Here is a 15992-nt window from a genome sequence, read left to right as displayed (position 1 = left end):
TGCTTTAATATGTCCTTATCTGACTTGGTGTCAATTGTTGTGTGGCAACACTCTTGTGAAGTGCTTTAGGAAATTTAACTATGCTAAAGGCACTGACCTTTTGCAACAGATTAAGTTTTCTGCAATTCACTTGATGTGGTGACATTGGTGAAATGGCAGGGAAGAAATTGGTGATCAATAAGAGTGAGCTCGTGGCAAGTCTCTTTCGGCATGAATTGTTATTTTAGGAAGGACATATATCAAAATACAGCACATTTTTAATTTCACATGAGAGTAGATATACATTTGTATGTATTGACTCTTACGTAAGTATCCAAAAATAAGATACCTGTTAAAGAAAAATAGCACACTTTTTGATGATCATTAGAGATAAGTCATAGATTTATACTTTGGGAGATAACCAATGGGTGGCACAATAACTCAGTTGTTGGCACTGCTACCTCATAGCGCCAGGGACTTCGATTAGTCGCCATCCTTGGGCAGCTGTCCATGTGGAGTCTGCACATTCTCCTTATGTCTGTGTAGGCTTCTACTGGGTACTCTGGTTTCCTCACACAGTCCAAAGATGTGCAGGTTAGGTGGATTGACCATGATAAATTGTGCTGTAGTGTAAAGAGGGCTAGCCGTATTACATGTGGGGTTATGGGGATAGGGTGGAAGGCTCGGTCTGAGTTGAATGCTCATCAGAGGGTTGGTGTGGGCTTGATGGGCTGAATAGCCTCTTTCTGCACTGTAGGGATTCTATGATTCAAATAGATTTCAATGGCCTTTTCTTGGATCTGTAAACAGCCGGGTTATTCAATACAAAGCTATACATAAATGATATTCACATGGTACTTATCAGTTCTGCATCACAGAATAAAATGCATTTAAATTTTATGTGAAAATAGCAAATACTTATTGAGTACAAAGACCCATCACATCCTGTTCCTCAATGCAGCAGAAATTGTGGCAGCATTCCATCAGAATGGTTGCATAGTTTTGGTTTCCTTTATTTTAAACCTCAATTAATCATTCCTTGAAAGCTAACTGATAAATTTGAACTGCTGGAAGATGTTGCACAACAGTGAGAAATAAAAAATACACCCTAAAGCCAAGACATTGATTCATTTTCCTATATTACAAGATACATTTTAAAATGAAAACTGCTAAAAGTTAACTTCTTTGCATCCTTATGTTTACTTCAAAGTAATAGACATTCTATTATTTTTTCAGACCTTTTCTGGAGACAAAATAGCTGTCAACAAGTACAAAAGCTGCGCTTAGAAACAGGTCACATCATGTTCCAGACTACTCCTAACCTCCTTGCTGCAGGGCACTCAGATTTACTTTAGTATAAGTACCTGAAACATAAGACACCACAATACTTTCAGGAAACTATGAACTGCTTCATATAATCATCTACCTTCTGATAGGGGATGGTAGTCTTCTCCCGAGATCGCAGAACCATCTTTTGTGTGGACTCTTACAATAGAAACTTTTGAAGTGTCTCCAAGGCGAAGTACTGGAATTTTTACAACAGCAATCTGCCCGGGTTCCTTAGGTTCACTGATACTGAATTTGGTCTCTCCAAATTTAATAATTGCCTCTGTAGTAAAAGAGCAGGTTTGTTAAAGTAGCCAGTGAAATACAGGATAAATCCAAATCACTTTGAAACTACACAATAATGCTTCTCACTGTCTGCGCTGTCCTTGATTTTTATCACTGTTTCATTCTTTTCCCCAATTGAAGCACCAAACGGGGACTCGCTCTTTGGAGTTCCGAGCACCAATCTCAGATCCTCATCCTCCTCGTGTATTGTATCATCATTTAAAGTCACAGTGCAGGGTTTCTCAATTTCGCCTGTGAAATATGACAGACTGTCACGAGACACTTGAAAGAGATCTGCCATTTTTGCAAAGTAGAAACAATTTTTAAATTATAAAAACCTTTGATTACATCAAAAAATCTTTTTATCTAAGTCAAGATACAGAGTCTACAACAGAAACAGTAACAAGGGAATAAAAAATGACTGCCAGTGACATTATACACATGTTTAATGCATTCATAAAATATCTCACTCAATTATTATTATAGAATTACATTTTTTTGTTATAGCTTTATTAACAGTAAAGGAAGGGTTTAAATAAGTTTGAGGCTAATCGCTAGGCAGGTTGTCTCATGAGGAATGGTTGAGCAGTCTAGGCTTGTAATCATTGGAGTTTAGAAATGTAAGGGGAAATTTGATTGAATTAGATAAAACGTTGAAGAGTTGTGACAAGGCATATGAGGACAGAATATCTCCTTTTACTGGAAAATTGAAAACAGTTTTTAATGCAGTCAGTTCATAAAAATCAGGAGTCACCATTTAGTGCAGAGATTAGACAAAAAAATCTTAGAAGGGAACTGTCTCTCTGGAAAAGGGGTGGAAGCAGATATCTTGAATTATTAAAGTGGAGATTGATAGATTCCTGTTAAGCAAGGTGTTGAAATGTTATCAGGGATAGGCTGGAATATGATTTGAGGTTGTAAGCCACAATCTTGTTAAAGTATGGAATAGGCTCGAGGGGTTGAATGGCCTACTCCTGCTCTTAAGTCATATGCTTATATGCCCTTTTCTATATCGGATGTCTTCCCCACTGTTCTGTTCTGTGTGGGTCTTCCTTTCGCATTGCCCATTCTATCAAGTCAGAACTCAATGCAGGACAATACAAAGTAGCTAAAGTAAGTACACAAAATGTTCACTTCAGATTGTTAAAATTACACCCCTGTACGGAATTATGTTTGTATTTACAAGCACTTGGAAAACTGGGTACAGTTCTGGTCACCACACTACCAAAAGGATATGGATGCTTTGGAGAAGGTACAGAAAAGGTTTACCAGGATATCATCTGGTATGGAGGATTTTAGCTAAGAAGAAAGATTGGATAGACTGGGTTTGTTTTCACTGGAACGCAGGAGGTTGAGAGGCGACTCGAAAAAAAAGTTATGATTGTGAATGGCATGGATAAAGTATAAATTATGAGACTTTTCCCAGGGTGGAGGGTCAATTACTAGGGGTCATAAGTTCAGTGTGAGGGGGAGGGGGAATGTTTAAAGGAGATGTGCGAGGCACGTTTTTCACACAAAAGGTGGTCAGTGCCTGGAATGCGCTGCCAGAGGTGGTGGTGGTGGGAGCAGAGACAACAGCACCTGGTGTCAAGAAGCACCTGACTGAATACATGAATAGGAAGGGAATGAAGGGATATGGATCCTGCAGGTAAAGACAGTTTTAATATGGAAGGGCAAAATATGTCAGTGCGGGCTTGGAGGGCTAAAGGGTCTGTTCTTGTGCTGTTCTGTTCTTTATTTGTTCATAAATCAGGGCCTCCATGGATAATTCTATAATAATGTGACCACAAACTATCCTGCAACTGATTGGTGTTCAAACTCAAAGGACATTTTTCTAATTTACTCATGGGTGTTGCTGGCTGGATCAGCATTAATTGCCCATTCCGAGTACCCTTGAGAAAGGGTTGGATACACCTGTTCCCAATATTCCTGTGCAGCAGTGATAATGGCTACTTAGTAGTTTGAGAAACTGCTATCTCTAAGCAAAAAACTGTGACAACCTTAGGAAACTATAACTCCATTTCCATTTTTTACAAACTACCACTATTTTTCTTAATTAAGTTTTTTTTAAATCAGTTTCAAAGAAACTACATTTTCATTAAGTTTTTTAAAATCTGCTCCAGGCCAATCAAAAAAATGTAAAATGTTCTTTAAAAGCCTCTGCAAGTATCATACAATAGATGTTGCACACAACATTAAAAGAATGGAGACAAATAACCCAGAGTAACTTACAAAGTAGTGCTGAAAACTAATATTATTTCTCTATAATGTACGATACCTGGAAGAAACGTAATGATGGAATCATCTGTGTTGGGACGCTCAGCAAAATCCATCATGACCTGAGCAGATGCTTGTCGAGTGTAGCACCGAACTGTGGATTTGTAGCTAGTGTCCCCACTGCGGTAAACAATTGCTGTGATCTGACCATCATTCTCTTTGCCCACATATGCTGCATCCTTGAACTGTACCTTAGGCACTTTCAGGGAAAAGGAAAGTTATTGATGCATTATTTTCTCATAGCCATTACTGGCAAATTTCATCGGTGCCTAACAAAAGTGACCATTGAAACTTTTGATTGCAAGATTTGGGTTGGGTCAGAGGTCTTAAAAGATGCAACCACATTTAATATTGCAAAATACTCTGCTACTTTCTTTCTACATAGAGAGTCCAATTTAATTGACTATAGAGGTGAAACAAATCCAATAAATACTGAAATTCCCAGGTATATTTCCAAACCAATTTAGCACCATTTACCACTGGGACAGAATAAAATTAAAAGCTTTCAAATGGTCAGTGATGAAATAAAACCACAGAAGGAAATTTTGCAATATTTACATTTTACAAACATCTGTTTGAAACGGGGTTGGACATAAAACTTTTGTCCATTAAAATCCGGTAACATTGTTTGAGTGATAGAAGTCATACTGTAAGGTGAACCAATTCTGTGAAGAAAAAGGCAAGGAAGATACAGAGAGGGTTTACTGAGAGGATTGTCAGAAATGACATCTAAGACAAATATTTATATGTACCCCTGCCATTTCTCACAATTCAGAAACTGTCATAATGCCATTTACGTAGCTAAACATTTCAGTCTCCACTTTAGTGATCGCTTGCCACAGTTTTAGGAGCTACTTGAATAGCAATATTAAGGAGTAAGGTGAACACTCACAATCTGACACTGAGTCATTAATAAGCACGGTGGTTTTACTGGGTTCTCCAAGGACAGCATTCACTGGCATACGCAGCACCAGTTCAAATCTCTCTGGTCCTTCTAGAGCTGGTTGACCTAAATCATCAAGGATTGTAACACGGAAAGTCTGCATGTTCACTCCAGGGGCAAAATCCAGGTTGCGGCTGATGCCTACATAATCGATGCCAGCTGGAAAACAGACCCAATGTTTAGGAATTCTTAAAAAGACAGTAAATTAATAACCATCAGACTGTGGAAGCACATGGATTCTGTAACTGTCTCAGTCATTGTTAAAGACCCACTTCTAACCTGAGGTCCTTTCAAAATGAGCTATATTTACAATAATCATAACAGTCTTCCCTGTTACACCAGCACATTTTCAGTATTGAAAATTCCTTGGGTTATGCTCAATTATGCAGATGTACTATTCCCAATTTTTGGTGTTCTTAATTGAAATGAAAAACACATTCACAATACTCTCAATCATGACTGCTTTTTTTATACTGAGCAAGACGTTGATGTTTCCCAAAGTGCAACTACGGAGAATTTCAATTGTTCACAAACAGTATCCCAATAGAAGTGAATTTTTCAGGAAAAAAAGCTAATCAGGTTTTAATTTTATTTTCAACATACTTTTGCTTTTCCGCGACTCTGGCCAAGGTTGTCAAAAGACACTCTGTAGCATACATTAAACGCCACCCATGGCAAAGTTTCTCACTACATTATTTACATGCAGATGTTCATCCACTTAAAATAACTGATACTTAAATATATAAAGTACTGACAGTCAAATAAAAATGAATCTTTGAGTTATCTTTTTTCCCATAACAATAAGCAGCAGTTTAATCCAAACCCAGACGGTTTGGTGAGAGATAATGGGAACTGCAGATGCTGGAGATTCCAAGATAATAAAATGTGAGGCTGGATGAACACAGCAGGCAAAGTAGCATCTCAGGAGCACAAAAGCTGACGTTTCGGGCCTAGACCCTTCATCAGAGAGGGGGATGGGGGGAGGGAACTGGAATAAATAGGGAGAGAGGGGGAGGCGGAACGAAGATGGAGAGTAAAGAAGATAGGTGGAGAGAGTGTAGGTGGGGAGGTAGGGAGGGGATAGGTCAGTCCAGGGAAGACGGACAGGTCAAGGAGGTGGGATGAGGTTAGTAGGTAGCGGGGGGTGCGGCTTGGGGTGGGAGGAAGGGATGGGTGAGAGGAAGAACCGGTTAGGGAGGCAGAGACAGGTTGGACTGGTTTTGGGATGCAGTGGGTGGGGGGGAAGAGCTGGGCTGGTTGTGTGGTGCAGTGGGGGGAGGGGACGAACTGGGCTGGTTGAGGGATGCAGTAGGGGAAGGGGAGATTTTGAAACTGGTGAAGTCCACATTGATACCATATGGCTGCAGGGTTCCCAGGCGGAATATGAGTTGCTGTTCCTGCAACCTTCGGGTGGCATCATTGTGGCAGTGCAGGAGGCCCATGATGGACAAGTCATCAAGAGAATGGGAGGGGGAGTGGAAATGGTTTGCGACTGGGAGGTGCAGTTGTTTTTTGCGAACTGAGCGGAGGTGTTCTGCAAAGCGGTCCCCAAGCCTCCGCTTGGTTTCCCCAATGTAGAGGAAGCCGCACCGGGTACAGTGGATGCAGTATACCACATTGGTAGATGTGCAGGTGAACCTCTGCTTGATGTGGAATGTCATCTTGGGGCCTGGGATGGGGGTGAGGGAGGAGGTGTGGGGACAAGTGTAGCATTTCCTGCGGTTGCAGGGGAAGGTGCAGGGTGTGGTGGGGTTGGAGGGCAGTGTGGAGCGAACAAGGGAGTCACGGAGAGAGTGGTCTCTCCGGAAAGCAGACAGGGGAGGGGATGGAAAAATGTCTTGGGTGGTGGGGTCGGATTGTAAATGGCGGAAGTGTCAGAGGATAATGCGTTGTATCCGGAGGTTGGTAGGGTGGTGTGTGAGAACGAGGGGGATCCTCTTGGGGCGGTTGTGGCGGGGGCGGGGTGTGAAGGATGTGTCGCGGGAAATGCGGGAGACGCGGTCAAGGGCGTTCTCGATCACCGTGGGGGGAAAGTTGCGGTCCTTAAAGAACTTGGACATCTGGGATGTGCGGGAGTGGAATGTCTTGTCGTGGGAGCAGATGCGGCGGAGGCGGAGGAATTGGGAATAGGGGATGGAATTTTTGCAGGAGGGTGGGTGGGAGGAGGTGTATTCTAGGTAGCTGTGGGAGTCGGTGGGCTTGAAGTGGACATCAGTTACAAGCTGGTTGCCTGAGATGGAGACTGAGAGGTCCAGGAAGGTGAGGGAAGTGCTGGAGATGGCCCAGGTGAACTGAAGGTTGGGGTGGAAGGTGTTGGTGAAGTGGATGAACTGTTCGAGCTCCTCTGGGGAGCAAGAGGTGGCGCCGATACAGTCATCAATGTACCGGAGGAAGAGGTGGGGTTTGGGGCCTGTGTGGGTGCGGAAGAGGGACTGTTCCACGTAACCTACAAAGAGGCAGGCATAGCTGGGGCCCATGCGGGTGCCCATGGCCACCCCCTTAGTCTGTAGGAAGTGGGAGGAGTCAAAAGAGAAGTTGTTGAGTGTGAGGACGAGTTCAGCTAGGCGGATGAGAGTGTCGGTGGAGGGGGACTGGTCGGGCCTGCGGGACAGGAAGAAGCGGAGGGCCTTGAGGCCATCTCCATGCGGAATGCAGGTGTACAGGGACTGGACGTCCATGGTGAATATGAGGTGTTGGGGGCCAGGGAATTGGAAGTCCTGGAGGAGGTGGAGGGCGTGGGTGGTGTCACGGACGTAGGTGGGGAGTTCCTGGACCAAAGGGGAGAAAATGGAGTCCAGATAGGTGGAGATGAGTTCGGTGGGGCAGGAGCAGGCTGAGACGATGGGTCGACCAGGGCAGGCAGGTTTGTGGATTTTGTGAAGGAGATAGAAACGGGCCGTGCGGGGTTGGGGAACAATGAGGTTGGAGGCTGTGGGTGGGAGGTCCCCTGAGGTGATGAGGTCGTGAATGGTGTTGGAGATGATGGTTTGGTGCTCGGGTGTGGGGTCATGATCGAGGAGGCGGTAGGAGGTGGTGTCGGAGAGTTGGCGTCTGGCCTCGGCGATGTAGAGGTCAGTGCGCCATACTACCACTGCGCCACCCTTGTCTGCGGGTTTGATGGTGAGGTTGGGGTTGGAGCGGAGGGAGCGGAGGGCTGCCCGTTCTGCGGGGGAGAGGTTGGAGTGGATGAGAGGGGTGGAGAGGTTGAGGCGGTTGATGTCTCGACGGCAGTTGGAGATGAAGAGGTCGAGGGAGGGTAGGAGGCCTGGGGGTGGTGTCCAGGAGGAGGACTTGTGTTGGAAGCGGGTGAAGGGGTCAGTGGAAGGAGGGTTAGGTTCCCGGTTGAAGAAGTAGGCATGGAGGCGAAGACGGCGGAAAAACTGCTCTATGTCCGTCCGTGACTGGTATTCGTTGATGTGTGGTTGTAAGGGGACAAAGGTGAGCCCCTTGCTAAGGACTGACCGTTCATCCTCAGTCAGTGGGAGGTCTGGGGGGATGGTGAAGATGCGGCAGGGCTCAGTGTGGCTGTCTTCTCTGGGGTAGCAGGCTGTGGAGGTTGTGGGCGGGGCGATGAGGTCGTTGGCCGTGGGCGGGGTTTCGTCGGCCGTGGGCGGGGTTCCGTCGGCCGTGGGCGGGGTTCCGTCGGCGTCGACCGTGGGCGGGGTTCCGTCGGCGTCGACCGTGGGCGGGGTTGCGTCGGCGGTGGGAGGATCGGGGTGGGCGGCAGCAGCTGAGGTGAGGGTGGTGTGTGGGCTGTAGTACATGGACGTGGAGGTGGTGACTGCAGCAGCGGTTCCGGAAGTTCTGTGGCCGGCGGGGGCGGATGTGGCGTCATCGGTGGGGTCTCCGGCCGTGTCCTCATGGTCAATGGCGGCGGGTGCATGGTGGGGGAGGGGCAGGGACAGAGTCGGGATTTGGGAGGCGCAGGAATCCTCTTGTGGGTGGCAGGGGCCAGTGAGTTGGTTGTACTTACGATTTTTGGTGTCCAGTAAAGCTGAGTGGAACTGGGTGTTCAGTCTGTGGATCCTGCGGAGGATAAAAAACAGCAGGGGTCCTTTGCAGGTCTGGGAGAGGGAGGCTCTGAGCTGGGGCAGGCTGGATTGCAGTGCCTGGAGGTGCCGGCGCATAGCTGCAAGTGTCTGTTTCAGGACTCGCAGGGAGAACCGCTTCTGAAGGGTCTGAATGTTCTGGGTGTAGAGGTGGTCACGGTTGGGGCCAAATTGGGAAGGCTGAAATGTGGACTGTAGTCCCTTGGGGATGATCTGGTTCCGTAGGCAGGTGCTGAGAAAGGTGATGTGGCTGTGGTACCTGGTTTGCTTCAGGACATGGTCGAGCAGTTTCAAGGCCGAAGAGATTGCAAGAGAGTTGCAATGGGAGAGAGATTCCCTGAGGTTGGTCCGGAGGGAGGAGGGTAACTTCTTCAGGTTAGGCATCCCTGGAAGAGGCTTCGCAGTGAGGTTACAATAGTATCAGAGATAATGGGAACTGCAGATGCTGGAGATTCCAAGATAATAAAATGTGAGGCTGGATGAACACAGCAGGCAAAGCAGCATCTCAGGAGCACAAAAGCTGACGTTTCGGGCCTAGACCCTTCATCAGAGAGGGGGATGGGGGGAGGGAACTGGAATAAATAGGGAGAGAGGGGGAGGCGGACCGAAGATGGAGAGTAAAGAAGATAGGTGGAGAGAGTGTAGGTGGGGAGGTAGGGAGGGGATAGGTCAGTCCAGGGAAGACGGACAGGTCAAGGAGACGGTTTGGTGTTTGTCAGGCTTCTTTGAACCAGAAATCCATAATTTTATGGAAAATCTGTAAAAAACATTATAGATAATATCATTGACAGTTGCTATGTTGTATTTCTATTTTCTGGAGGTTCTCTGCCAATACATCAATGGATTTTAGTGATCTCTCAATAGAAATTCAACTCCAAAATGTTCAAATGAGGTAACTAACAAAAGTGTTGATTGGATTATTAAATGGGTTACGTTGTATTTCTAGTTTCTGGGGATTCTTCATGAATATAGTGACAGATTTCTGTGATCTTCAATAGGAAATTCAACTTTAAAACGTTCAAAAGTGGTAACTAACACAAACTGATACAAGTGTGGACTTGATTATTTAGCAGGCGCAAGATGAGATCAGAGGCTAAATGAGTGCATAATTTATTCCTCTGCCCAGTGTACCAATTCTCCAGCATTGTCCTAATCATAACCAACTTCAATGAGTGGGACTCGGGGTTGAATCAGATGTCATCAGAAAATAAAGAAGGGGCAGATGGCTGAGTGAGGATAATTATTGGTAAATATGGGGCCTACTAGCGTATGCTTCCATGCGAGCTGCATTTTCTCACTGGATGTCCTGGCACCCACCAAAGTGGTGATGTCACGTGACAGTGAAGGTGTGGTACGATGAATTGAGGAGGGTCCTCCACCCAACCACCATAATGGATGCCAGACCACTGCTGCTGATCCAGGGATCATAGGCAGGCAGCTGTGGAAACCTCTCTCTGTGTACATTCAGATCAGCAGCTTCCATGTCGCCCAGTTAGACTGGCCAGAGGTATGGAGCCACCCTCAACATTCCTGGATTGGACAGCAATCCTGCTCCTGACCATTAATTGGCTTGTCCCTTTAAAAATCTTGGTGACTATTATGGAACACACCACGCAAGACCAGCAGCTGCATTCTCAATTCAGAGTTGGAAATCCTGGTGCTGGCTACTTTTATTTCAGTATTTGGCTCAATAACAGGCAAGACATAAGAGGAAGTATCATCTTATTTGCTGAAGGATGAAACGGTTTTGGAGGCAGTCTGGAAAAGGTTTACTTGACTAATACCTAGATCTGGTGGGGTCTTGTCTTATGAGGAAAGTTTAGGCTTGTACCCTCTGGTGTTGAGAAAAGTAACATGTGACTTTGTTGAAACATGGAAGATCTTGACAGGGTAGATGTGGGAAGAACGTTATCTCTTATGGGAGAATCTACAACCAGTGGTCACTGTTTAAAATGAACAGGGATCACGCATTTAAAACAGAGATGAGGTGAGCTGTTTTTCTCTTAGTAAATCAGGAGTCTTTGGAACTCTTTTGCAGTGAAAATGCTGGAAGTAGAATTCTTAAATATTTTTAAGGCAAAAGTTACGCAAGGGGGTAGAAGGTTATTACAGAGCCACAGTAATGCAGTTTTGATTATTATTTGATTGCTATTAGATCAGCCATGATCTTCTTGAAATTGGTTCAGACCTGATTGTCTGAATAGCCTGTTCTTGACTTCTGTGTTCGTACACCAGAATTTCTTATGAAGTTACAAAATAAGTGACTTGGTCAATTATAGAACTTTTGAAAAAATGTGGAAGCTTTTGTAGTACTTACTTTCTGCATTAGTGGAAAGATCTCAATTGAAATTAATTCAATTAAGCAAAAATTGTTAAGCAGAGTTTGAAAGAAATTGGCTTTTTTTCTGGTTCTTCCTTGTGCAACAGACTCTGGGCTAGTATTTTACTTTCAAAGGTCATATCTCCAAACAGTGAGGGTAGACTTCAACTACCTTGCTAGTATGCAAGGCATGGGAAGAGACATGTTTACATTCTTGCGGTAACACATTTCTCAGTAATGTCCTGTCAATTTGAATGCGGCACAATGTGGTTGGATACCTTTGTAATTTAGCTACAAAAATAAAACTTTTCACATTCCTAGGATGAGTCATCTCTCAGTACAATTGTACTGATTCACAATACTTCATCCGGAAAGGATGTCTTCCAAGCACATTGTTTGATGGGGCATTTTAATTCTCAGCTGTCCACACAGAAAATCGTAAATGTTGTTGGGCAGAAACAAATGAATTCTTCTAAGCAACTCTTAAATAGTTCTTTGAGGGGAACTATGATAGCTGTCTGAAAGCAAAATGACTGCGGATTCAACATGAGAATTCCATGATGTAAATAATTCTAGTTTTTCAAGTTACAAGTTCAATAGTATACATGCGTATAAATAACAACCTGGATTTAGCAATAAAAGTAATGGGATACTTATTAAGCAGTAAATTGAATAGTAACCTTAAGCATTCACACATGCTCAATTAAACACAAAAATGAGGAAGGTGTTGACTGGATTTTTACGACTTTTCCAAAAGCTGTGCTCCAACATTATCTTGCTAAGGCTATAAACACATGAAGTGTGTGAAGATGTTGTACCTACCAACTAGATACTCACAAGACTGAAAAGAAAAAGTTGAATCTCATCCATTACAGTATAGCAGAACTTTTAATGTTATGATAGGTCTTTGTCATTGAAAACAACCTCTTTGGTACTGAAAATTTATATTTTAAAAGAAGTCTGTCTCATTTCTTCATATTTTAATTATTGTTAGATATTTTAAATAAAAATTATTTTACTCCTCATCTGTCTCTTCTCTCTTTCAATTCCTCCAGTTTCCTCTTTTTCTCATAGAAGCCCTATTGTGTGGGAACAAGCACTTTGGCCCAACACGTCCACACCAACCCTCACAGCATCCCACCCAGACCTATTCCTATAACCCAGCTAACCTACACATCCCTGAACAGTGTGGGCAATTTAGCATGGCCAATCCACCTAGTCTGCACATCTTTGGACTGTGGGAGGAAACCGGAGCGCCTGGAGGAAACCCATGCTCTTCTGAATACAAATTTGCAATGAATTAAAACTATCAGCACACACCTTATCTCTCATGAGGATTCTTCAATCTTATTTTTTCAGGAAGAACATCTTTGCTTGCCCTATTCACGAAAAGACCCAGACCCCCTGTAGAGTGTTCCGTGCTGTATTAACTCTAGAAGTGCAATCGTAATGCAAAAACCGACAGAAAAATTTGAGGACAAGCGTAAGCAAATTGAATAGCTAGCACTGCTCATTTTCCACTGGCTGCAAAACCTGCTCCTATGTCTAAAGTAACCAACAAAGAAAACAAGTCCTTACCTTCAGCTGATGCTGGTTCTGTTTTACGAGATCGAATAGTTACAGTTGCAGTCTTAGATAAATCTGTTCCAGTTCGCCAGACCTGGACTTCCACGTGGCCTTCACTTTCATCTACCTGATAATCGGTGTCTCCAAAATAAAAAACTGGCTCTGGAACACAGACAATACCGGCAGCCTGAACCACGTGCACAATTATATACGCGAGAAATATAAAAGGTAAAAAAACCCAGGAACCAGGTTTCTACTTCATATGTATCACCCAATTTACAGCATTATGGAGAAATCAATGCTATAATGAAGGCAATGCCACAACATTAGCCATTTTAATTTGAGAAAATGTCAAAGTAATACATTTTAAATGTAAATGACCATATCAAGCTTATGGCAATAAAATTAATTTTGACTTATTTGCATGTAAAGTTAACAAAAGTGTTTAATATTTAGTAATTTTTCCATGGCTGTGCTGTATAGTAACCCTTACAGGCACATGCATTAGTCAATCTAAAGTGAACACAATTAGTGAAAGACTTGTAATTCCCAGCAGGAGGCAAATTAGAGAAAGATTCATTCTGGGTTAGCTGCAAATCAAAAAGAATTTCTGTTCCAATAACTCCAACTGGAAAGTGTAACTCGAAAGGCATTAGGCCAGGGTAAAAAACAGTCTTTGTTCTACTGAAACCAGATCCAGATACCTCTGTCAACACTCATTCCGCATACATAGTTAGGACACATACTGTCTAGGTTACAATTCCTCAGATAACTTAAAATTAAGGTCAAATCTAAAACACTTGTGAATGGTACGAACAAAATGCAAAGTTAGAAGCATCACTTCTTTTAAGCTACTTCAGCAAAAAAAGTCACGCAAATTCAGGTGGAAACAAAGGGAAGGGTAGTCGTTCAAATATATTATTAATAAACTTGTGTTGATTCACTCAAAGTATATTTTTTGAAGTCTGTTTTAATTTTGTATGTGGTATATTACAGGTAAGAACAGAAGATTTCGAACTTATGTTGTTAGTATATTTTTCAGAGTAACTGTTGACAAAGCCATTTGACTTCATCTGGTAAAAAGTTTTATTGACATATTTTTCAACAGCTTGGACAGGGGGTGTTGTGTGGTTTGGTATCAACAATCTATCACAGTAACCTTGAGCAAACAGCATTCTAGTCACCTGCCAAGAAATTCCACACTTTTATAAATCTCTCCACAAAACACACTACAAAAGGCTGGGTTTTGAGACCAGACAAAGAGGAACTAAGCACAGGTTGCAATGAGTCTGACATTTCACATGAGGAAACTGAAACTGAGATTTCTTCACGTTAAATTTCAAATCATTTCACACTCAGCAACAACATTGATTAATATACCTGCCCTTAATGCTAAAAAAAAACAAGCCAAGGTATTTCACAGGAGTGTTGTAAAGCAAAATTGGATACCCAGTCACATAAGGCAATATTAGCTCAGATGGCCAAAAGCTTGGTTAAAGGGCTAGGTTTGAATGAGTATCTTAAAGGAAGAAAAAATGATGGAAAGTTGGGGAAGTTTCAGGAGAGAAGTCCAGAGAATAAAGCTTGTGCAGCCGAAGGTTCAGCCAGCAATAACAGAGCAATTTAAAATTGAGGTTTGATCAAGAGGTCAGAATTATGAGTGCTGATATTTTGGAGGGGTGTTGAGCTGGAGGAAAGTACAGAGAAAGGGAGAGTCATTGGAAGATTTAAAAACAAGGGTGAGAATTTTAGGATCAAGATTTTGCTTGACTGGAAGCCAATTAGGGATAATAGGCGAACATGATTTGGGCAACTGAGATTTTTATGACCTCAAATTTGTGGTATTTGAAATATGGGAGATGAGCCAGGAGAGTGTTAGAATAGTCAATTCTAGAGGTAACAAAGGCAAGAGGGTAGATTTCAGCAGACGAGATGAGGTGCACAAGAAAGCTGCAAGCTTAATGGAGGCCAAGCAGCATCTCAGGAGCACAAAAGCTGACGTTTCGGGCCTAGACCCTTCATCAGAGAGAGGGATGGGGAGAGGGAACTGGAATAAATAGGGAGAGAGGGGGAGGCGGACCGAAGATGGAGAGAAAAGAAGATAGGTGGAGAGGAGAGTATAGGTGGGGAGGTAGGGAGGGGATAGGTCAGTCCAGGGAAGACGGACAGGTCAAGGAGGTGGGATGAGGTTAGTAGGTAGATGGGGGTGCGGCTTGGGGTGGGAGGAAGGGATGGGTGAGAGGAAGAACCGGTTAGGGAGGCAGAGACAGGTTGGACTGGTTTTGGGATGCAGTGGGTGGGGGGGAAGAGCTGGGCTGGTTGTGTGGTGCAGTGGGGGGAGGGGACGAACTGGGCTGGTTTAGGGATGCAGTAGGGGAAGGGGAGATTTTGAAACTGGTGAAGTCTTCACCAGTGGACTTCACCAGTTACAAAATGTCCCCTTCCCCTACTGCATCCCCTACTGCATCCCTAAACCAGCCCAGTTCGTCCCCTCCCCCCACTGCACCACAAAACCAGCCCAGCTCTTCCCCCCCACCCACTGCATCCCAAAACCAATCCAACCTGTCTCTGCCTCCCTAACCGGTTCTTCCTCTCACCCATCCCTTCCTCCCACCCCAAGCCGCACCCCCATCTACCCACTAACCTCATCCCACCTCCTTGACCTGTCCGTCTTCCCTGGACTGACCTATCCCCTCCCTACCTCCCCACCTATCTTCTTTACTCTCCATCTTCGGTCCGCCTCCCCCTCTCTCCCTATTTATTCCAGTTCCCTCTCCCCATCCCCCTCTCTGATGAAGGGTCTAGGCCCGAAACGTCAGCTTTTGTGCTCCTGAGATGCTGCTTGGCCTGCTGTGTTCATCCAGCCTCACATTTTATTATCTTGGAATTCTCCAGCATCTGCAGTTCCCATTATCTCTGATACTAGCTTAATGGAGGCGTTTCCTGCACCAGGTTGGGGAGAGGCGTGTGAGGTATCAGAGCCACAGGCTCCTGTCCTAAAGAGGGAGCCTCCAGTAGCAGTGGGATTGGGGTCCCAAATGTTTACAATCTGTTTACACTTTGGTGAAAGGACTAAGTGAATTGTAGGCAGATTTTCTAACACCAAGAAGATATGCGCAACAATAAGTTATGAGGAGGGCACATCACCTTTAATCTATCCTCTCTTGTTCTTTTACTTTTAAAGTTTCTCCCTCTTTATTCTGTCTATCCCGCTCATGATTTTGAATACCTCTACCAAATCTCCTTT

The 15992-nt window shown here is 44.1% G+C and overlaps 1 protein-coding gene across 2 annotated transcripts in view; it reads right to left on the bottom strand.

The window, feature by feature from the left end:
• LOC125453137 (FRAS1-related extracellular matrix protein 2-like) overlaps positions 1–15992 on the bottom strand; it is a 232007-nt gene that overhangs the window by 42554 nt on the left and 173461 nt on the right. The window contains exons 7-11 of one of the 2 annotated variants that reach the window (XM_048532302.2): positions 12758–12907; positions 4760–4969; positions 3869–4066; positions 1678–1884; positions 1406–1588 (exon numbers count right to left, since the gene is read on the bottom strand). In XM_048532302.2, coding sequence (XP_048388259.1) covers positions 1406–1588; positions 1678–1884; positions 3869–4066; positions 4760–4969; positions 12758–12907 — 948 coding nt within the window. The remainder of the gene's footprint in view (positions 1–1405; positions 1589–1677; positions 1885–3868; positions 4067–4759; positions 4970–12757; positions 12908–15992) is intronic. The other variant, XM_048532303.2, reaches the window with a different exon arrangement.

The sequence above is a fragment of the Stegostoma tigrinum genome, chromosome 6, assembly GCF_030684315.1.
Source record: "Stegostoma tigrinum isolate sSteTig4 chromosome 6, sSteTig4.hap1, whole genome shotgun sequence".
NCBI lineage: Eukaryota > Metazoa > Chordata > Chondrichthyes > Orectolobiformes > Stegostomatidae > Stegostoma > Stegostoma tigrinum.
The sequence above is the reverse complement of the archived record's forward strand: the minus strand, read 5'-3'. Positions and strand labels throughout refer to the sequence as shown.